Consider the following 23,002-nt stretch of genomic DNA (forward strand, 5'->3'; position numbering starts at 1 on the left):
ATCTTGGCAGAACACGCAAGCAACGCCAAGCCCCTGGATCCTCCGTACCAGCCAACCCCCCTCTTTCCGCACCCCCCTTGGTCCGCTCATCGGCGCAGGCAACACACACAAGGGAGGGCGCGAAAAATACAAAACGTCAAGCGCGCTTACCTTTGTCGCAGGAACTCGACGACGCTACCGTTAGCAGACAACACAGCAACGTGATTCTCGACGCCATAAATCCATCAACTGCAGATACTCCATAGAATCACCCACACAATTAAATCCCGCGGCCCGACCAGATCCACACGCGCGCATACGAATACACACGCACACACGCGCACACAGCGAGTCGTGCGGCCGCTCTTCCACAGGGGCTATTCCTTTCACAACGCTCACCCCCCGCGCACTCGACCTCCTCGCCACCGTTGTTTGCTTTTTCGTTTGTCACTCGAATATGTCGTGCTTTTTGTACAGAAAATCGGTCAAATAGTTCACACTAGTTTATATTACCGTTGTTTAAAGCGATAAAAAACATTTTATAAAGGCATGTGCAGAATTTAGAGGGGTTGGCAACACCAGGCGGAAAAGCCCGGAAAGCAGAACGAAGATGTAAGGGGAACTGAAGTCCGCTGCATTTTAATAGTGTTTTTGTACAGCGTGAGAGCTGCGTACTTTTGGATTTCGGTTAGGCGATACGAGTTTTATACGCCCTCCTACAAACTGCAAAGAATAAGTGCACATCCCAAGAAATCGGGTCGAAGCTTACGGATGCGGAACACGCATCGCCTTCACAGCGTGCGGTCCCGTTTAACGCACTGTTAGTTGGCAGAAAGATCACGCACGCTGAAGAAACGCAATAGGTCCTTCCGCCATGAATTCCCTATATATGCGTTCATCTAACTTCTTTGATTTACCAACGCTCCTTACATGTAATTTAATTTGGGAATTGTTAATGTGTTGTACCAAGAGGAGTGGGAGTGGGGGGGGGGGGGATGCAAACACAGAAACTGCAAAACAGGATGCATGTCCAGCTGCTTAACTATACGCAAGCGCGCTCATTCTTCCCGCGCTTTTCTCACTGTTGAGTTCGCATTATCGGTCTCGCTTCGCTTCCGTCCAAGTCCACCAGAATGTGCAAAGATAAAACGTAACTGCGATACTTCGATACCGAACACCAAAGCCGTTGTGCAGACGACGAACGCAGCCGGGTGATGCCATCTGTGGTCCTAAATGTGACACGCGCCGCAACAACCAGCGCTGCAAGTGCTCAAACTAATTTATTGTTTCCATGCGACCACTAATTTTTGCAACACGCAAACTTAATTTAAGTTTATTATTAAATAAAAACTTTCAGTTTTATTATTACACAGTCGTTTTTTGCATTCTTTAACGCAAGCAATCCAGAAGCCGATCCTTAGAAGACATATTCAGGTTTTGTGCGTGCCGGCGTCAGTCTATTGTAGTCGTCGGCGGCTCCGTTACAACAAGGTTAGTACACATTATGCTAATGTTGGTTGAGATTAAATGTAGTTAAAGTCGTGGTTAGCGTAGTTAGCTAAAAAGCTGTTTATGATCATTTTCTCATTCGGAGGCGGCCTTCGCGCCTATGCCTAAATGGCTCGCCGGCCGGCGATGGCGGTGGCCGCTCGATGGAGTGCTGCGTGATTTCTCATTCGCTCATAAGCGCTCGTGCGAGTAGCGAGGATCATATATATTATGTTGAAGCGCTGAAGTTGCGTAGCTCGGCGTTCCTTTTAAAGAATTTAGCCTCTTAGAAGGCTAAATACACGCGCATAGATATTGAGGACTTGCGCGTGCGGAAGCTTTCGTGCGTGGTTTTATCGTTCCGGTCATAGCGAGATTAGAAACATGCGCGCGCGGAAGTCGTCGGACTCTCGCGCACTTTCGCTTGATGTCCCCTGTGGCTTACTGGGTCCGATCATTATATCTCAAAGCCGTGTTATATGTACAGAGCAAGCCATACTTTTAACGGAATGCCTGATTACAGTCTAAACGAAGTTTTACTCCAATATTTTTAGTAACTTTGTTGCTATATTTTGGACAAAAGTAGGCTTGGTGTGTTGCACCCGGCAGACGTCGTAAGAAAGACATCGGCTCTACGTCATGCCTAAACTGAGCTATGGTCTGTTCTGGAATACTAAAGTTGTTGAGTGTCGTACTTGTGGTTTCATGTCCCAGGTTCATCAAAATGAGAGGCGGAATGAGAGGAAGGGGCCGAGCTGGTCGCCCAGGAGGGATGTTTAAGCCAAAGGTGTTTGTTCCACACCTGCCCTTTGACTTCTATGTGGTAAGCAGCTGACTTGAAAAAAGTCACCGCATCACTTCCTTGTTGCCTTCAGTTCTAAGTGCACAGTCAAATACTATAGCCACATTCAAATACTATAGCCACATTAAAAAGAGCATCAAAGGCTGAAGCTTTCTGTGATATTAGTGCCACAAGTGTGGACAGTTCTTGCCTTCATCCACGGTTGCCATTGAAGACTGCTGCCCAATAAGACAAATACTTACTAGTTTACTGCACACCTTGGGTTTCAGTCGACAAGACTGTGATGCAAAAGAGGTTTATGTCCTTTGCTGCTTGCGGGTGGCCTCGACATTATATCTTTGGGGACACATGCGTGAAGAAGCCATATGCATGCAACCCTTCCTTCATTTTTGCAGCAGTAGAACTGTGCATGCAAACAACAAAACCTTGTACTTCTTCCTCAGTAGCCTAAAAATGCTTAGTGGCTTCCTCAGTGTAATTAGAACTTATATTCCAAGGCAGTAATTAGGAAGCTAGTTGGTATCTCAATTTTGCCTTTGGAACAACCTCAGCAATTTCCAATAGACGGCAGCTGAAAGAGGAAAATTTGGGTTTTTAACTACAACTGTTGATATCATATTCTTTTTACATCCAGAAGACACCAAAAGGGCCTAGCCTGGCATGTTGTTTGTGTTATGTGTCCTTTTAATGTCATTGTGTATGTGCCATTCTTTTAAAAATGCGTTCTCTGATCTACTTTCCTCTCTTGCAGTGTGAGCAGCAGTTTCAGAGAGTGAAACCTGCAGCTGATGATAATGCCCTAACTCAGGTAGAGCACCTTCCTCCTTATGGGTCGCTCACATCACGTTTATGCACCATAACTGAGCCTTTACATGCATTTCTCTTGCAGGCCCTTCTGAAGAAAAACCAGGACCTGACTCCAACATCTGCAGAGCAAACCTCAATTCTGAATCTCATGAACAAGATTCAGTCTGTGCTGGACACGCTGATAGTTTCTCCAAAAACTCTTGATGCGTGTGTAAGTTTCGATCGTCATCTTGCAAACAGGACATAAGTGTGACCAGTCAAAATGGCTTTCAACTTGCAACTTTTGTGTAGCTTCTTGTGGGTGCTAGCAGTGCAGTAGGTCCTTTTCCTTAAAGTCTAGTGTGCTTGAGAAAAATCGCTGGACTGTTAATTTGCTTCTTTTTGTAGAAGGGCATTGAAGTATGACTTTTCTATTTTATACTTGTTTAGTTTTGCTGAACTGCAGTACTGTATCCAAAAAGCCATCTTTCTCATCGTGTCGTTCCTACTAGAGATTCTATTTATTTTGAATTTGTTGTCGTGCCATTCTTTAGATCTGTGTTTATCCAACCAACAGCTTGTTTGCTTTGCCTTGTAGCCCCTCTCTGTTTTGTATTGCCCATTTGGGTCTTCAGAGGGAATTAATAAACACTTATTTTGCTGTAAAGAATTTTAAGAATTTGCCTGTGGCAGATGGCACTACTCTAGTTTTTGGGCCGGGTTAATCGGAAAGATTGGTATTACTTGCACAAAAAATCGAAATTGGAATTAATGCTCAAGGTGACACCACTCTCAAGAGGTTGGGTAGATGGGCTAGTTGGTAATGCATCATTATAAGAGCGCTAAAAACACACGGGACATAGAAAAAAGAATAGTTATGCATGTGGTGTGTGTGTGTGTGTGTGTGTGTGTGTGTGTGTGTGTGTGTGTGTGTGTGTGTGTGTGTGTGTGTGTGTGTGTGTGTGTGTGTGTGTGTGTGTGTGTGTGTGTGTGTTTTCTACATCCTGTGTGTTCTTAGAGTTTTTACCTCTTTCAAAATATTCACCTCGGTTGTCCTCCTCCTCGTTCATTCATGAAGTGTGTGACAAAATACATTGGTATGCCAATTGTTTTGGTGCCTTAATTCATGAACCTCTTTCTTTTTTTTTCCCTCATCTTTTTTTAAGTAGAACAGCGGTATACTTCACTGCAAGTTTGACAACTTGTATCTTGAAGTGCCATCCTCCGAATTCATTCCAAACAGATTTCACACAAGCTCACTGGCTACAATTAATAAAATGCAATAAGTGTCATAAAGCAATTAGTTTAAAGAAACCTTGTTAGTAGAAGTTTTGTTATTTATCAGTTGTACATTTTGACTCATTGTGAAAGCAATGCTCTTATCTTTAAGAAACCCAGTTCATGAATTACAATTGTGCTATTTCTACTGCAGACAATATTTAAGAATTCTGTAAAGTCTAAAAAAGAAGCACTTGATATATTTTAGCCATGTCAGCTGAAAGCTTTAAGACTGATACGAGTGTAGTAACCCAGAATTGCTACATCCTGGAACGATCTAAAGAAAATGCAGCAACATAATTGGTATAATCGGAGTATATTTCAGTATACTGTTGGCATTATTGCTTCTCCTGAACTGCACATGTGCCCATCGCCAGTCAGCAGCAGGTAATATCTTTATTCATAGAATGGTAATGCTGGTAGTTATGACACATTACCCAGTTTGTGGTATCTGCATGTTACATCATTTACTCTACATTTCTTTTTCTTAACTCTCATTGTATGTTTATGTAATTTATACTGTGTCCACTTGTGTGACCCCTGCAGGGAGAATAGCAGTATTACAAACAAATAAATTACAGGCTCAGATGTTTTTTGGAAGCATTGTTGCTTGTCATTCGTGAAGTGACTTCCACAGCCTTTTATATATTTTCCAGCAAATCGAAGAAGTTCGCCAAGTGGGCTCCTTCAAGAAGGGCACCATGATGATAGGCAACAACGTCGCAGACATCGTCGTCATTCTGAAGACACTTCCAACAGGTACTTCTTCAGCACTGGCTCCTACCTGTTACGCACCGACTGTTTGCTGAGCAAGCATTTTTACTAGGTTGGCCATCATTTGGGCACAGGTGCAGTTTTTGTTAAAAAGAACGGAGCCTTCGACAAAGCACACGACCCCGGCCAGCTCTGGGATATCTAACTGGCCACCTGTCGTATCCACACTTGCTTAGAAACTCAGTGGCAGGAAGGGAATTTTTATCCTAAGGCAGAAAGGAGGCCCATCGTGGTGCTACAGTGGCTATGGCGTTCTGCTGCTGAGCACATGGTCATGGATCCAATTTCTTAATAGAACATGTTGCTGGGCTGAGCAAAAATGCGCACCTTGGACGAGACAGCGAAACAGCCTTCCGTGTGTCTGTTTCACTGTCCTATCTAAGGTGTCCGCCATTTTTGAAACCTGCAGATTCAATTCCTGGAAGCGGCAGCTGCATTCTGATCGGGGCAGATTAAGAAAACTATGTGCTGTGCTTTGGGGGCAGATTAAATAACTGTGGGTGGTTGAAGTGAATCCGCTAGGGCATCTCTCATAGCCCATGTGCTGCTTTTAAACGGTAATTCACTCCTTCTTTTATTGTAATTGTTTAAAAAAATAATTTTTAAAAGGTTTTTGCCGACAAGGCAAGTTGCAGTTGGGTTTTGGTAGCACTCATGCTTTGAGCAACTGAAACATATTATGTAAAATTTTTTTATCTCTGTTCTGTGATTGTGGTACAAAGCCAGAGTTTTTGTTGCATGCCGTAATATTAAAGTGCATTGTTTTGTAATATATACCTGTTACAACATGCCAAATAATGCACAGCTTCAGGCAGGAATAAGGCCATAAGTTATGTCACGCAAAATTGGATGTGGTGATCATGCGGTGTCACAAGCCACTGATAGTGTGGCAGTGTCAGCCCTGCACAGCTGTGACAGGCCACTGTACTTGGATGTCTGTACTTTCAGTGTAGCAACAGCCACTTTTCCTAAACCCAAGTGTGCTTGTGGATTTCGCAGGTGAAGCAGTCCAAGCTTTGGCAAACAAAGTCCAGGAAGACGTGAAAGCTACAGATCCCAGCTTAAGTAAGAAGTTGTTTCCAGTCATCTTTAATACTTAGGCCTCGACACAATCAAGCTCATCGTGTCCTCTCTTATCTAAAAGTCTCTCTCGACTTCGCACTTGCAGTGCGTTTCTTTTTATTATTCATTTTTTTCCCGCACTTATGTGGCAGTGAGTGATGAGACCTCATAAATTTTTTTTTCTCGGGCGTTCTTGAATTAGTGTGACCTGCACCGATTTAATTTCTGCTGCTGTACTGCATTCTTAGTCATTTTACTTTAGTCTTTGTACTTTGTCACTCAGATCACTCAAATGCACTCAGATCTGCAGGCAATAAGTTGTGCTATCCTCCTGATTTCTAGACCTTCGATAGAGGGCTTGTCACAGTTCAGGTTCCACTTGAGGAGTGCTATTACAGCTAGGGCGTTGGAATAAAGTGTTTTTCGTTCTGGTTTTAGTTTCGTCCACTTCAAAAAGTTCCGTCCGGTTCTGCTCCAGAATGAGAAAAAGAAAGTTGGTAACAGTTCATAATGGTTTTGGTTTGAATGGAAAAATTTCCCAAGCAAAGTAACAATAAAAACAGTATTTATTTTTCTCAAAAAGTGAATTATGAAATCTGAGATCTTGCTCAGACGCCCATTGGGAGGGCATTATTCAATTGTTCACTTTCGGAGATAATTATTTTCGCAGCATTTCTCGTTGCTGGCACCGCCGGTGTAGACGGGTGGCAGCATCTTCCTGGAACTGTGCTAAGCATGCTGTTTGACATGACTGGCAAGTTGCTGCAGCCCCATTATTGCCAAGATTGGCCACTTGGTGCGCCGTGCTGCCGAGCCCAGTGGTAACGGCCGTGCGGCAGCGTGCCAGTCACGTTGGAGCCCAGCCAAACTCACGTCGGTGAATTGCATGCGAAGAACACCACACACAGCATGACACGTGAACGCTCCCTTGTTTGAGGAAAGATGTAATTGCAGCATACTGCATGCTGGAGCATGGCCTGTCTAGATTGTGTATTTGGTCAGATTACTTTCGGTTTCATTATAGCCGTAGGTAGCCGATTGAAATACTAATGCGTGGCCAACCAATTTTTTTTTGCTTTGTTGTATCCGATAATTCATTATATTAATGTTGGAATAGTTTTCATGCCCCTTAATGTGAGCTTGTATGTAATCTGCACACATTATGCAGAATTGTACATTTCATTTGTGGTATGCATGTTTTCATTTTGCCTGTCTTTTTCCCGCAGTTACTGTAGCCCCACCCATATAGTCTAATATAAGTTCAGGAAGTGTTCCCTCGCTCATGAAATCCTTGCGCCCAATGTAACCTTTCCATGTTGTACAGCAGCTTTTTTGTTTTCTTTCCTTCTTCAGAATTAACACATCAAATGACAGAAGCTGGCTTTGATCTCAAGCTTCCTGATGGTGCCACTGCAAAAGTTTTAATTAGCACCATTCTTCAAAACCTGAACAAGTTGGACCCTGAACTCCATTGTGAGTATATTTTCTGTAAATTTTCGTTTTCTTTTAGATGCAGTATTTCGAAACTAGTTCTGCAATCATATTTTTGATGTGTTGTGGTGATTGCAACAAATATTGTTGCAGAAACTGATAGTTTATGGTGCTCTTGTTTAGCTTCTAGCATTTAATATTTATTAGTTTATCAAATTTCAATTTGTAGTTAGGGGTATTGGAATGATGCTGTTAGTAGCACTTCTGCTTTGTATTCAAAACACTCTTCCACCTAGATTGTGCCTAACTGAATACTGGGAGCTGAATGAATGGAACAACATCGCATGTGCTGTTGAACTTCAGTTCAGTTAAAGGAATGTGCCTTTTATTCAAGCTGGTTTACAAGTCTCAAAAGCAGTGATACATTATAGATATTTCTTTATAAAACATTTTCCGTGCATGAAGGTTTGATTCTGTAATAGTACTGAATACCGGAGAAAAAAAAGAAATGGTATGAGAGACTTGAGAGAGTACCCGTGATTAACAGCAGTTTTTAATAGGAACCTAATAGACTGGGGGCAATTGATGCATGTAACTGCCATGCTGGAATTGCTCTCTGAACTCCTTTGGTAATACTTCCCCAAGTTGAGAGCAACAGTGTAATTTGGAGGGTGGGGGAACCGCATTCACTGAATTTGGTTAACATTCTATATTCACATCTTCCACAATACCACGACACTCAGTGAGATGCGCGAGAAGGAAAACTAATGTAGGCCAAGAAAGAATGAATTTGAAAATATGGCAATTCAAACTTGCTTTGCCTATGTAATCTTGTAATCTGAGTAAAATTTGGGAAAGTTGAGTGAATCGTACATTGGTGTGTGTCCTGTAATGCCTGTTGCTTTGTTTCTGCCTTGTAACAATGTGCTTGTTGTGGTCCCTTGCCCGTCCAGTGAAGCAGAAGCTTCAGCAGAACCACCTGACTGCGATCCGGCACTCGCGCTGGTTTGAAGAGAATGCCCACCACTCGAGCATCAAGGTGCTGATCCGCATCTTGCGAGACCTGCGGAACCGTTTTGAGGGCTTCCAGCCACTCACACCGTGGATTATTGATCTCCTGGTAGGGGTCATGCACCTGTCTTGAACGTGATCATTGGCCTTAGAAGGAGGGAATGGTGGGCGAGCTGATTTTCCATCACTGACAATCTAGCAGCATGACATGCATGGGAAATGTAAAGAAGTGACACTGCGCATGTTTCATTGCTTCTTTCGGTGTCCCTTGTTTGTTGCTGTGCCAGATTGTTGGCAATCATTGGCCACACGCAGCCTCTGTCATTGCGTCAGAGCAGTTAGTGAGTGCACGCATACCTTATTTACTCGCATAATGATAGCACTTCTTTGTCGGAAAAGTTGATGCAAATTCAGGGGTGTGATCACACTGGTTCAATTTTCTGCGAAAAGAATAAAAAATTTTTTCATCCCTCATTTGCTGTGGGATGACAACAGGCCAACAAACGGGCGGCTGCCGCTGTATGTGGGACACCAAAACAAAAATGGCAGCTGGCGGAGCAAGCCGAACGCGTTTCTTTTTCTTCTCATGAGTACATTATGTGCATTGAAACCGCTCCTCCCATATCAGTAATGAATAATATCGTTAATATCTGCAATTTTGCTGCAATAACGTAGCCATGTCCACTTTGAGGGGACAGAAACAGAGATGGGCGTGCTTAGCTGCCAGTGACATAGAAACACATGGCGGGCATGCTATGGAAACTGCGGCATTTGTCTTCACTACTATCCTAATACGGCACATTTCTGCTGAGGGTGGGCGGATATGTTAGCTGTGTTAGAAGCGTTGGCGTATGAATAGGGTTCACTTCTAACGTATCAGTGTAAACATGGCTACTATCGTTACCGCTCGCGATTTGTTGTGTGCCCACGAGTGCAGATGAGAGGAATCGAAAGGCGCCTTTTTTGTTCTTGTTGGTGACTACAACCATTATAAAGCCTACAAATAATAAAGCCAAGGCAAGTTTGGTTCTGGCTTTTTTTTTTTTTTTTTTTTCATGGAAGTGCGGAAAGTGACGAAAGGAATGAAATGGAACATGTGCTTAAGAATGTTTGGTGTGTGCAGACCGTTCGATATGTCCTGAAGAGTCGTTCGCGTAGCATTCGACAGCATTCAACGAATGGCAAGCGCGATCATCATTAGCTAGACTTGGAACACAATATATCACTGCGGCAAGTTCTGGGTGTGATCATTACATGGGAAAGAAAAAAAAATAGAATTTTGACTACAAAATTCAGGGGTGCGATCATTACGCGGGTGTGATCATTATGCAAGTAAATACGGTAATGCAGCAATACGAGAAACAGGGCCAGTTGGTGCACATTCTTAGTTGTCTGGGATTGTGTGTTACATGGGAAAAAAAAAAATGCACTTAGCTTCATGACTTTGTTTGCATCAGTCCTTCTATTTTCTGTGTAACATGCAGCGCTAGACAGCCATGCAAGAGTACACATAATCGGTTTGACTTGTTCTCATGAAAAAACTGGTTCGAAAATTTGCTAGCTCATTTCGGCTGTTGTGCATAACTGGTGTCACTCTCCAGTTGTGTATGTATTTGGGCTCAGTGTGTGCTTATTTAGTCTATTTGTCAACATAGTGAAGCACTGGAGTGGACGCTATGGGGCCATGCTCAGGCACTTGAGGCTGTGCTCGAAACTGAGCATGTGACACCTTAATGTGGAAGGATGTGCAGGGCGGGGATTGTGCTCCTGATTGATTGACACCAGCTGTAACTTCCACTCTAATGCCACGGTACAGAAATCTGTACTGTAAAGTGTACAGGGCAGAGTTATTTCAAATGGCAATCCGTGAAGATGTTTCTACTGCCAGCAAGGTCTTTGCTTCTCAGTGAGGACACTGTTTTTGTTTCCTTTCTTTGTGACACTGACACCTTGTGCATTTCACGACACTCAAACATTTTGACGCATGCAGGAGCCTTTTTCTTGAACAGCTGCTTTCGAAATAAAGCGCTGTCTGTATGGCCGATGTAGTTGAGCACATCAGTCAAACATCTAAAAATATTTTTTAATTTTCAGGCCCATTACGCCATCATGGTTCACCCAAGCCGACAGCCTTTGCCAATTAATATTGCTTTCAGGTAAATGCATTCTTGTTCATTCTTCCCTCTAACTTGTTATTTTTTTGTTGTGTTTTTTTTTTTTTGTCAAATATGGTGCCTATGCAGATGTATGCGGAATCACTCTAATTTGGACATATTTGGCAGTGCACTGGTTAATTTGGACAACTCTCGTAGCTCAGCGAGCATGGAGTACTGCAAATGTGCGACGCAAAAGGGGCAACTGAAGCAATGCAATGGAGTCCGCTTTGCCATAGTCATCCGTGGAAATCGTACCTGAACGCTGGAACACCTTGTGCCTATTTGTGACTTATAGCGTCTACCACAGCGTGTAACAGCGAATCAGCCGTGTGCCTTCAGAACTGCATGGTCGCTGTCTATGATCGCCTGGTTAGTGACTGCAGTTTCGTCCGCAGTGGTTGTGGCAAACAGTAGTTTTGTTTTGACTCGATACATGCGTCGGCCATGTGCCACCACAAGACACATGGCACCACCAAGGCCACTTCAACTGCGCGGTTGCCATCCATGATCGCGTTCGTCTTGACTCGGTGTGATGGCTGTGCCCAATATCACAAGCACTGTGGAAGCTGTCGAGGATTAAGAGTGCCAGCTGCATCGTGATGGACAGCATGTTGGAGACCAGCTCACTGGTGAAAAAAAATTAACCAGCAATTACAATACTCCCTAATGCAAAATTTGAGCGCACCTTTATACAGTCAAGCCTCGATATATCGAACACGGACATATCGAATTATTGCGTATATCGAACACTTTCTATATCAAGTGGAAAATCGCATGCATTCTTTATTTTTTATTTCGAACGGGGCCGGATGTAAAATGGATATATCGAACTCTGCCGCCCCAGACCAAGTGTGCTCTGTTGACAGGAGGCGAGCTTTCCCGCAACACTCTCGAAGATAGCTGCGGCGCGATGGGCGTTCCAGACTGCTGCGTACGACAGCTGCCTACATCGGTTGTGCCGAGGGCGCCATTTGAACATAGTGGTGTACGCACGCCAGGCCAGGATGGCTAGTTTGACGTCAACGACACATGCGTCTCGGTGCTGCCGCTTGTGCTACGCCAGTCGTTGTTAGTGTGTGTGTGGCTTAGGCCTGTCGTGGTTGGTGTGATGGCTGCAAACGCGAAGAAGCGGACGTCCCTGACATTTGCTGCGAAATTGGAAGTGATACAGCACGTTGAAAATGGAGAAAAGAAGTTGAGCGTCACCAAAGCTTTCAACATCCCAAGGAGTACTTTGAGGACTCTGCTGAAAAACAAGAGTGACATAAAGGCCAAGGCGGAACAGAACCAGCACCCAGGCGCGCGGTGGGTGCGCAAAGCTGCCTTTGAAGACGTTGAGAAGGCGCTGTACAAATGGTTTATCGACGTAAGGGCCCGGAATATTCCTTTATCGGGACCAATGCTACAGCAGAAGGCCAAGAACTTTGCATTCATTCTTGGCGCCGAGAACTTTAACGCCAGCAGTGGTTGGCTGCAACGTTTTAAGTCCCGCTTTAACATTGTCGGGAAGACAGTCACGGGGGAAAAGTGAGGATGCCAATGAAGGCGAGATCAAGAAGTGGCTTGAACAAGAGTGGCCTCAGATTCTCGCCAAGTATGAGCCCAATCAGATATTTAATGCTGACGAAACGGGCCTGTTCTGGCAAATGCTTCCACGACAAATGCTCGACACCCGCGGAGACAAGTGCCACGGCAGCAAGCAAGGCAAGGCACTTATCACAGTTCTGCTGGCTGCTAATATGGACGGAAGCACGAAGCTGCGGCCGCTTGTCATAGGCAAGTTTCAAACCCCGAGGTGCATGCGCAACTGCCCCAGCGTTCCAGTTACGTATGCCTGGAACAAGAAATCGTGGACGACTCGGGATATATTCCAAAAATGGTTAAAGGCATGGGACTCTGAGCTGGCGCGTCAAGGCCAGAAGGTTTGCCTCATCGTCGACAATTGCACAGCACACCACACAGATGTCCAGCTGAGCAGTATTGAAATTCATTTTTTGCCGCCGAACACGACGTCAAAGCTACAGCCATTGAACCAGGGCATTATTCGCGCTTTCAAGTCCATTTATAAGCGTCGGCTGATCGACATGTTGCTACTCAAGCTGCGGGTGGGCCAAGAGCTAAAGATAGACCTTTTGGGTGCCATTCAAATGCTGAAAGCCTCGTGGGACAACGTCAAGCAGTCGACAATTGTTCACCGCTTTCGGCATGCAGGTTTCGTGAGCCGCATTGAAGAAGCTTCCGAGGAAGCAACCGAAGATTTGACGTTGGATGGCACAGAGGAAGAATGCCAGCTCGAAGAAACCTGGAGCCAGTTGGAGCGCTTTGTCGGTGCTGAGCCACACAGCATGTGCATTGAGGACTTCGTTGGCGGTAACGCAGACAGACAGACCTCTGCTCATGCAGTGCTTTGTTTCCATATACGGTATTGGTGGTGTCATTGGTGAACAGACTACGCATGGTACTCTGGCACCATCTTGCAGTCATCTTCGCCACAAAGCCATCTTGCGCTGCACTACAATTTTGTTCTCACGATTGTGCCACACCCTCCTCCTCCACTTTCCTTGTCGCGCTCTCTTCGCTATCGCCATCTTTCATTCGGGCTCAGCATTCGCTCTTTCATCCTTCGCTGTGCTCATTCGCTCGGTTACAAGGATGCTGCCGACGCTCGCTGCAGGAAGGGGCACCTAAGAGCCGCGCTCTAAAATAATTGGGATGTGCACTCGGTAGAGTGAAAAGCGTGTCTCGGAGGAAGATGCATGCTGAGCTGCGATCAGAGTTACGCAGCTTCTGCACAAAATAACAGAATAGAATCCGCATTAGCCGATTCTTTCAATAAATAGAAGATTGTTGTGTTAACATAGCAAGCATTTTGTTATTGTTTTCTTGAAACCATCGATAATTTGACATTCTGTTCATTTGACTTTTTCTTTTTTTTTTCTTTCTTTTTTACAGTCCCATGAAACTTGAATTAAGGTTTTACTATATAACAGTCGCGTCTGTCTTTAAAAACCCTCATTTCTGATGCTCATTATAAGCATATATATTCGTTACAAGTGGCCATTGATGAGAAAATATTTAAGCTTTTGTGATGTCCATTAATTCAGTAGATGCTTGTTCATTATGTCAAGTGTTGCCTATATTCAATCTTTTTTTATATGAGGATAGGGATGGCTGGCTTATGCAGCAGTTACTGGTAAACATGTAGAGATTTACACATCTTTTTGTCGAAATTTGGAACATTGGCAACTATTGTATCGTCGGCTGGGATATGTGGTGTGGTTTCCACATGTTTTCATTTTTCCTTCAATTATACGGTAACATATGTGAATTATATATTTTGTCATTCCAATAAAGATTTCTTGTAAGACTGCTCGTCCCCTTTCCATCTATGCTCTTATGCACATTGTCACTTCAAATTGTAATTCTCTAGCCGTAAGCTTTTAGTGCAGGCTTCTCTTTTCTCTCTCTGCCGCCTTTAAAGAAAGCTTGCCATGTTTGCGAATTTTTTTTTTTTACTGCTTTTCACACCCGTAAGAGAAAGCAGCTGCTTTCCTGAGGTGGCGCAGTAGAGCCTTAGTTAAAAGTGTGCATTGATTTGGTTTGTTTGCTGTGCCATATTTCGCCTGCGTAGGCGAGTCTTGCAGCTGCTGGCTGCGGGTTTGTTCCTGCCCGGTTCTGCTGGCATTCCAGACCCTTGTGAAGGAGGAGGTACTTTCCGGGCACACACAGTCATGAGCCTCGAGCAGCAGGTAATCAGGCATACATGTTTTAATGATGGTGCAACTGATCGCTGATAGCTCTTTTAATTGCAATACCCATGTAGTGCTACGAAGTTGTAGGAGCTTGCCGAAACTTGTTTTCGCTTTTCCACCAAAAGGCTCATGCAGAGGGATGGAGGCTCGGACTAATGAAAGCAGTTTGGCAGGATTATGTACAGTGCCTAAATAAAACTCCTAATTGCTACTTGGCCATTGATTAAAGCTTAGCTATGCATTGAAGGCCTGTAGAATGTCTTTTTTTTTTTTTTTTTCATGGACATGTCTTTTTCACATACCAGCCCCTTCTTTTTGCAATGTAGAAAAAAAAATGTTGCAGTCACTGTATTTTTGTGCATGTAACCTGCTCCAAAAGTTACAAATTTTTAAATGCAAAGTTGGGATGCGGGTTATATGCAAATTTCGCCTTGAAGTGTGGCTTCATGGTAGCTGTGAAGCGCTACTTCACAGTGTGCGGGCAAGTTCTTAGTGTGCGTGCAGCCCCTTGAAATCCTTGAAAATACTGTAATTCTTTTTTCCGTTTTTTTTTTCTTGAGAACCCTTAAATTTCTTGAGTAACATAACCCCTGTCATGCTGGACATTTTAATGTCATTCAAATCGAGTGGTACTAGCATTAAATGACATTATTCGGCTGCTACGCAGCGATATATAATGGCATTAGAACCGAATGACTTCTGCAATTGAATGAGTTCGGGAAACTCATTCGGCTTTGCATTTGAAGCGAATGTATACTCTCCACCTCAGAGTCAAGGCAAAATATGACATTGAGTGTTCGTAATTTCAAGAGCACTCGTGTAAAAAGGCAATTAATTTTGCTTGGTTTAAGGAATCTCATTTTAACTAGAGAAAAGCTGTTAGGCAGGCTGTCACAAAATGTTTTTACTCTCCACCTCAGTGGCGTGTGGCGGCCGTCGCTTTACTAGTAGGCCATACTGTAAACAATCGGGCGCCTCTGTGCATGTGTTTTTTGGCGTCTCGAATGGCATCTGCATCTATTTGATGATCGAGTCTCTTGCTGATTAGTATGCATTGCTCGCAATGGAAAGCACACATCAACTAACCGCTTCACCTACTGCAACTGAGTATCGTCGTTCAACACTGCAATGTCAGTCATATTGTTCATATGCAGTTTATCGGCTATGGCTACTAAGCTGGCTAAGCCTTGTTTTGGCTTATAGTGGCCAGAGATTCTAGAATTAGAAGTTTTATACATGCATTATTTCAGTGGAGCGACGCCCCATATTTATATTACAGTAAATAGATTGACTTTTCAGACATTCTACACAGTGCTTGTTCTACTTTTCTCACCAATTTTTTTTTGCAATGACCGCCATTGATATCATGACCGAATGACATTAATTTTTCCTGTGTAGCACCACAATGGATCGAATGGCATTCGTTGCATCAAATGTCATTCGAAGCTAATGACATTAGAATGTCCAGTGTGGCAGGGGTATAAGATCGATCTTGTGATCCGCTTTCTATGGCGGATCAGCGTGGACCCAGCGAACTTGCTAGTTTAGAAACAGTGATACAGAAAAAAAAGAATGCGATCAGTCGCACCTGCCTGCATGGCGCACAGATTCCTTTGCCACACTTGCCTTCAATCCACGCGCCCCGTACAGCACGCCTTCGTCATAGTCACATTCTCTCGTGCCTCTCCCCTGTCTCCATTCCACCCCTTCCCTGTTGGCACTGTTGGACTCATTGTTTCAGAGGAATGGAAGGGAGACAGAAGAAAGGTGCATGAGGGCAGCGATGCAGCTAAATTTCGCCACATCGAGCACGCAGCACAAAAACTGGTGCAGCGGCTCGTTTCATTATTATTACTATCTTATTTTTATTTTTCCTGCGCAGTCTGTGTGTTATCTTGGAGGCAGTCGGCAGCAGGTGCAAAGGCTCCCTGAGCCCAGACTGCTGATAGTGCCATCCCACTGCAGGTGACGCTATCAGCTGCCAATGAAGTGAATACAAAAACGTTTTAGGCTTCATTTCCTACCATCTATGTAAACATGAAGCCGTATCTTTGGTAGCAGACTCAAATTCAACTAAATTATTTTTTCTTCTGTGAAATTTATTTTCTACCAGTCATGTGATAATTCTAAAAGTTTTACACCCCTTAGTACTTCATTATTATTGAATTTTTGTCTGTGAGACCTGTACAAACCATGAGTTCTCCAATTGAAGTTTCGTTATCTTCTCGAGGAGCTCCACCCCAGAGTATTTGAGTTCCCTTTTCCCTCTTTCATGGTTGCCCATGCTCGGCATTGTCCTCCTATTTTCGGGTAACCACTTTGTATGTCGGCTTTTTTAGTAGTTGGCGAATAGTGCACATGGTGCCGGTGAAGCAGAACTTGGATTGCGACTAGCTGCACTTGATGGCAGTCATTTATAACGCAGCAGAAGCTGTAGATTATAAGCGTCGCTGGAGAGGTGTGGAACAGAGCCTCTGGCCAGAGATATGACATGAATGATTTGTGTATCTTCATATGGAGACTGTTTTTACAAAGATTTGAATGCCGTTGGATGCAGTTATTTCCGCTTGCCATATAAGTGGTGCGTGTGTGTGCGTGCATGTGTGTGTCTGTATGTGTGTGTGGGTGTTAAAGGTCTACTTTTGGGCGAGCTAAGAATGAGCTTGCACAGCATTAAACGCTGTTCATTGTACTTGGCAGGTACATTGAACACTCCATTGTACATCTCCAGTGCTGGCTCGCTAGTGCATCAGTGGGTGCAGCAAAAGAAGGTGCACATGCATGGTGTTCTGAGGCGAGCACTTCCATGGATACTTTCGCTTTTGCGAGATTTCTGTGAATAGTACTAGACATGTCAGAAGCTATTGGCGACCATGTTCTTGGCACAGAGCCAGGAACGCTGTCACTCATAGATGCCGACATATCTGTTGCTAGTCAGGTAAAATCTCTTGAAGGAAGTGGGTGTTCCCAAAAATAATCCCTTGAGAACACCACCCCGGTAGGCTCAACTTTGGGGCAACAAAGGGGCAATTGGCATTGGTAGGGCTGCCTCCCAGGTGCTTCACGTGCACGAAAGGCATATCTCGAAAGTGCAGATTCAGCTCCGAGAGGGAATGCGGGGAGCTGCTCATGTTTGATGGTGTCTTGAGCCATCAGGGATAGTGCACAATAGTAGACAGCTAAGTAGCTAGTTCATCAGGTGTTAGCAATGAAGAATATTTTGTGGACAAAGTTGTTTACAAGCTTGTCTAATTGGGGGTGTGCCAGCTAACAGCGTGAAAATGCTATGGGACAGAACTTTGTCAAGTTGTATACATTCAGTACCACATTCTGGCCTAATAGTAACCTCTATAACATTTGAGAGTTGATGAATGTCATCTTTGTGGGCTGTTAAGTAAATGTAGTACATACATCATAACATGCTGTAAATATTCATTTCAGAGCTTTTGATTTCTGCTGACATGCAGAAATATTTTGATATGGAAAGTTTGATCGCTTTTCATAGATGTTCAAATAGCATTTTCTGTATGCTTGAGGCTAGCTTTATTTCACTTGCATTTTGCGAAACAGACTGACACTATGCACTCGTCTATGAGGCACAATTGGATGCGAACCCCAGTTCAGATTCTGGTGGTCCATTGATTGGTATAGTTCACAAGGGTGGTTTCTCCTGGCTGCGCATCTTCCATAGCTAAATGCAGTACGTGAGGCCACTTCACACGTTGCTTGGGCAGTCCGTGTGCAAAATTTAATGCACTCCTATTTTGCTAACATGACGTAAATTTAGCTTTGAGCATGTCCGCTGCCTCAATTGACTGTGCAAGATGCGCCTCACAAAGAACTTTTTTTTTTTTTTTCTGAACAGAGATGTTCAGAAAAATTTAGAAATAGATTTACAGCATAGTTTGTCTCTTAGTGTTCTGCCAACTGTCATATGTACATGTGCATTTTTCTGAGAGCATGTGAGTAGCTTGATAGTTGATTTCCTGATTGATAGAGGAAAGTGGCACTGACAACTTAGTGCAAGTGTAGAATGCCATAGCTCATCGTTGCACGTAACTTTGTGTTTGCATACGGAATGTGTAGGGTTCATTAATCCTTCTTTAATGACAGGCAAACAATGATTTATTTCTCTCTGCTTTAGGATTTGGTCTGTCTGACTGCCCAGAACCTGCTGCGTATCCTTTCCCATGGAGGGTACAAAAGCATCCTGGGAATCGGCGGACCAAAAAGTATGTTTTTTGACATTATTTGTTTGTTTGTGTTCTTTTTCGTTGTCAAGAGTGTGAGCGTCCATGGCACAGTCTCATCACGTAGTCTACTAACGGGACAAATGCCTACTCTTTCTTCTTCCTCTTTATTTTTAATTCAGTAGGCTTGCGAAAGTCATATATACAGAAAAGAAAAGAAAAATAGAGGCATAAAATAAATGCATGCAGCCCTGTTTGATGCAGGTACTGCAGCAGCGAATTTGCGCATCTTGTCCGTAATCCAAATAAATGCTTACTGACATGTGTATTCAGTTTTCTGTGCAGTTATAATGTGATTGGCTGCATGAATTGATTTTATTCTCTTTTATAACACCAGACATCTCAGCTATGAGGGAAGCTGAAGCAGAGCCTTCTAGAGTAAACTTACAATTCTGGGGACCTCTGCACAGGGACCGATATTATTGTGCACAACTGTCCTCTGAATATAAGCCACACTACCTGTTTCACCTATTGCAACCCTTGAAAAGAAAGAAGAGAGAGAGAGAGATTGCATGCAACTTGCTCAAATAGCCACTTGCAACAGTATTGTTTTACTGGCTCAAACCAAAACTCCCCAAACAATTTTGTTTTGCATGTCGATCATCACAACAATTCTGTGTTGAACATAGCACTTATTACTTGTTGAACCTGGCTTATTCTTAATATAAGACTTATTCCTTCAAATGGCTTAACAATTAAAAGTGCATTGCCATGAGGGTGCACCTAAAGGCAAAATTTATGTACAATCCCAGTTTCCTTTCTATTTGAGTTTCTTGGCTTGTGTTGATTGGTCTATATAATGGCTGCCATAGATGGGAATCAAGTTTGAAGCCCTACAGCATGGCAGCAACATATTTGCTGAACAGTAATTTCAGGCTGGTGCATTCTTTTACCTTGTATGTTTACTTCAGGGCTTCTCGCAAACAAGGGGTACAGATAACTTTTCCAGTCACGTGAAATGTGCATTTGGTCCTCTACATCAGTATTTCTGTCACACTCTATAGAGGACGGGGTGCTATACCTTGTGGCAAGTAGCATTCCTCCCATTTTGCTGCCCCTATCATATTGCAAAATATCAAAGACGATAGTATTGGCCCGAATCTTGGAATCAGTAATGCACAATTTAGTAAAATGTCCCACTTCCTTTTTGTTAAATAAAAACAAATCTCAGCACGGTTGGAGAGAATACCGTGTATATGAGAGTAGTGTATGATGTAATTGTCGTACTTATGAGCTGTGCTTTCTTGCTTTCTTCACCTGTCTATGCAGAGGTTGACACAGAGACGACCGTGTTGGAGGGAGTTGTGATTACGCCACTGAACACGGTGTATGAGAAGTTCACAGAGAAGAAAGAAGATGAGGAGATGGATCAGGAGGAGGAGGACAAGATGGAAACGCAAGAGCAGTAATCCTGAGAAAAGAAAGCATTTGGACAGTGACATCTTCTCCCATTGGTTTTGTGTTTAAAATGCCTGCCATCATCATCAAGCCACACAGGTGGCATGATCCTCTCTGTTTCGTCAACCGTTGGGCCCATGAACAGAGAAATAAAGTATGCCATAAAATCTATTCAGTGTTATTGCTTTTTTTGAAAGAAAGTGAAATGATCCTGCAAAAAAAAAAAAAAAAAACTTTTTGGGCTGCCACGGTTTGCTTTATCTCCAGTTTTTGTGTGATAGTCGCTGATATTGCAGGTAGCATCAGCTAGTCTATAAATGTATTGTCATTAGAGCTTTTCTTTTTCTTTTTTGGCTGTATTCTCAGAACATTCACTCCATTTAGCATGGAGGATAAAATAATTCTAGCCACCTTTGTATCTTCTGAAATTGTATTGCAAGCTTCTGACAGTCTGGCATGGGCCTTTTGCATTTAAAAATTTCAGGAGCAATGACAACCCAAACTTTATTCACTGCATTATTGATCTCTTCACACTCTATTGTTTCTTGTGTAGAGTTTCTTTTAAAAAAAAAATGCTCGATGAAACTTTGGCACTAGTGTCTATGGGAGCTGCAAACACGGTGGTTCAGCCATCATGGGAATGATGGCCAATATTTGCATACTATGAAGTTGATGGAGGAGTACGGATTACTCCACCACCATATTCATTACTTCATTATATTTATTATTGCAGATACTGCACTATGAATCTCTATGAGGATATCAAGTGGAATTTCACTTAGTTATATCTGCTATTGCTATAATCCCATTTCGTTACAAGGTCTGACTACATGTATTTGCCTGAACTTCAGCCTTAGAGCTTCAAACAGCTTTTTGACTTTGCAAACTCTGTTCTCATTATGCATGTGTGCAGAGCCTTAATTGCTTTCTGCCTTCAGAAAATTAGGATTGCACCAACATATGTTTAAAAGACAAAGCGTGGCAAATGAAGCTGCAAGAAGCCTCAAAGCTGCTAGCATGAACTGTTGTGGAATAAGAGACGGAGAACTTTGAACTGATGGAAAAACGACAGACGTCCTTTCGCTTCGAGCGCATCAAGAAGACTGCTTTATTTTTCACTAGAAGGTATAGGAAATGGGAGAGAGTAGTGAGAAGGAGAAAGACATAATACACCATGCCACACAAGCATTCTTGCACCACGCACGCACCAAAGCCATCGCCACAGGTCGGGCTGCCAGGGTCATGAGCCTCCGGGACATGAACGCTTGAGTGCAGTGGGGCCGTGCGGGGGCCCAAGGACCTGCGTGTCCGCAACTCCCCTGTGTGCAATAAAGTTATCACCACCACCTCCACTCTTGGAACGCACCACCGCACCGCCGGTTCGTTTGTATACGTCGCGCCCGCTAGTAAGGCACGTAGTTTCAGGGGTATCAAGTGTCCGGCGCCTCTGAGAAGAAGTTCTCCTTGCCACTTCGTCGGTGGCCCACAGCGCGGGGGTTTATCAACTGTCTGGCGCCGCTGGGGAGGGGGACCCTGGCTCCAGAATGGAGGATATACAACATGAACATCAGATAAAACAATGTACTAACCCTTATTCCCATAGCATCTCCCAGGGGTTGTTCCCAGGGATTGTAATGCAATGAAAACTGCACCATCAGTGTTGCTTTTGTTGGCAGTAGATAGTGTCCTTGGCCATGATGATGCATGTGTTTGGACTGTTTAGTATCATCACAATTGAATCGAATGTGATGTAAGAAACTGAACAAGTTTATTTCTTGTGCTGGCTTTGCTTGTTTGGCATCAGTACTGTTATGTGTGCTGAGACACAGACAAAAGAGGCTAACTATGATATATTTACAAGAGCAGTGCAGCCAGAGGCCAAGATGGAAACCAATGTGTGCCAAGACCAGATGTCCGTCTTCCTCTTGCCTTAGTCTCTTGCTCAGCAGATCTCTTAAGTGTCTGTTGTACCGCAATCTGCTGGTGGCAGCTAACTTGGGGACTACATGGTGCACTAACAAATTTGTGATTATGTGGGCTGTGTTATACACAGTGTTGAAGACTGCAGAATGCAGCCACTCCAGGTGGTGTGTTGTCTTCCTCCCATTTCTTTTCTCCTCAGAAAAAATGGGTCCCTCAGCACTTTCTTTGGCATATCTGACTATTGAATTCTTTCGCAGTTGTCTCATTACAGGCTGTTACCCTCCCTTTCTTGTCATATTTATGTGAATTTATAACCATCTCTGTATACACAACATGTTTACGTGTATAGTGGGCTGTTTTTTTTATCCTAACTTGAAAACAAGATTTTGAACTTAATGCTTGTTGTTAATTTTGCTTTAATTAATCGCTTCGGCTCTTTGCTTGCCTGGTGTATCCTTGAAAGGAAATGAACAATTGCCCTGTGCACGCTTCACTTCTGCAAATATATGTACTGCTTTAGGTGCCATGGAAGTCTTCTGAGACGGCTTCAAAGCAGTATTATGACACCTAGGTGTAGCAGTTATGGCTTTATTGGCGAGCATGGCAACCAATATTGTAGAATTATTGTTGAACGATTTTGACCGAAATGCAAATTGTTGGGGAACTTGAATGAAAACTAAGTGGTACAATGAACAAAATATTCCACTAAAGTAAGTAGGAATTCACTGTAGATTTCCCGAAGATGAAAAAAAGTGCCCCTGCTTGCTTGCATAGTCGTGGCCTTTATTATGTAAATATGTACTGCGTAACATAAGCATTCAAACCTACGATAGCTAATAGAACTGACATTGCACTGCCAGTGTTAATAGCATTGAAGAATGTTAGTGCAGGGAGTGCAGTCGCAGCATGTAA

At 43.4% G+C, this 23,002-nt stretch overlaps 2 protein-coding genes across 5 annotated transcripts in view; one reads left to right on the forward strand and one right to left on the reverse strand.

Annotated features, from left to right (window-relative positions):
• LOC142582974 (protogenin-like) overlaps positions 1-341 on the reverse strand; it is a 295,298-nt gene extending 294,957 nt beyond the window's left edge. For all 4 annotated transcript variants that reach the window (XM_075693167.1, XM_075693168.1, XM_075693165.1 and 1 more), the window contains exon 1: positions 151-341. In XM_075693167.1, the coding sequence (XP_075549282.1) occupies positions 151-217 (67 nt within the window). In that variant the 5' untranslated portion in view covers positions 218-341. The remainder of the gene's footprint in view (positions 1-150) is intronic.
• A 982-nt stretch (positions 342-1,323) lies between these two features.
• On the forward strand, positions 1,324-20,338 carry LOC142582975 (interleukin enhancer-binding factor 2 homolog). The gene is made up of 12 exons (XM_075693170.1): positions 1,324-1,470; positions 2,182-2,290; positions 3,021-3,077; positions 3,159-3,287; positions 4,990-5,092; positions 6,107-6,172; positions 7,523-7,642; positions 8,554-8,720; positions 10,706-10,767; positions 14,399-14,516; positions 18,664-18,751; positions 20,039-20,338. The coding sequence occupies exons 2-12, from the start codon at positions 2,192-2,194 to the stop codon at positions 20,176-20,178; spliced, it is 1,149 nt and encodes a 382-aa protein (XP_075549285.1). The 5' UTR covers positions 1,324-1,470; positions 2,182-2,191; the 3' UTR covers positions 20,179-20,338.
• The last annotated feature ends 2,664 nt before the right edge of the window (positions 20,339-23,002 follow it).

This window comes from Dermacentor variabilis, chromosome 5 (genome assembly GCF_050947875.1).
Source record: "Dermacentor variabilis isolate Ectoservices chromosome 5, ASM5094787v1, whole genome shotgun sequence".
NCBI classification, from domain to species: domain Eukaryota; kingdom Metazoa; phylum Arthropoda; class Arachnida; order Ixodida; family Ixodidae; genus Dermacentor; species Dermacentor variabilis.

What these genes read in the sequence shown, in the direction of transcription:
- LOC142582975 (XM_075693170.1), top strand. Translation starts at nt 2,192, where the DNA reads ATGAGAGGCGGAATGAGAGGAAGGGGCCGAGCTGGTCGCCCAGGAGGG. An exon ending in GTTGGACCCTGAACTCCATT is followed by an intron (nt 7,643 to 8,553) that starts GTGAGTATATTT and finishes TTGCCCGTCCAG; the next exon opens with TGAAGCAGAAGCTTCAGCAG. An exon ending in CCAATTAATATTGCTTTCAG is followed by an intron (nt 10,768 to 14,398) that starts GTAAATGCATTC and finishes TCGCCTGCGTAG; the next exon opens with GCGAGTCTTGCAGCTGCTGG.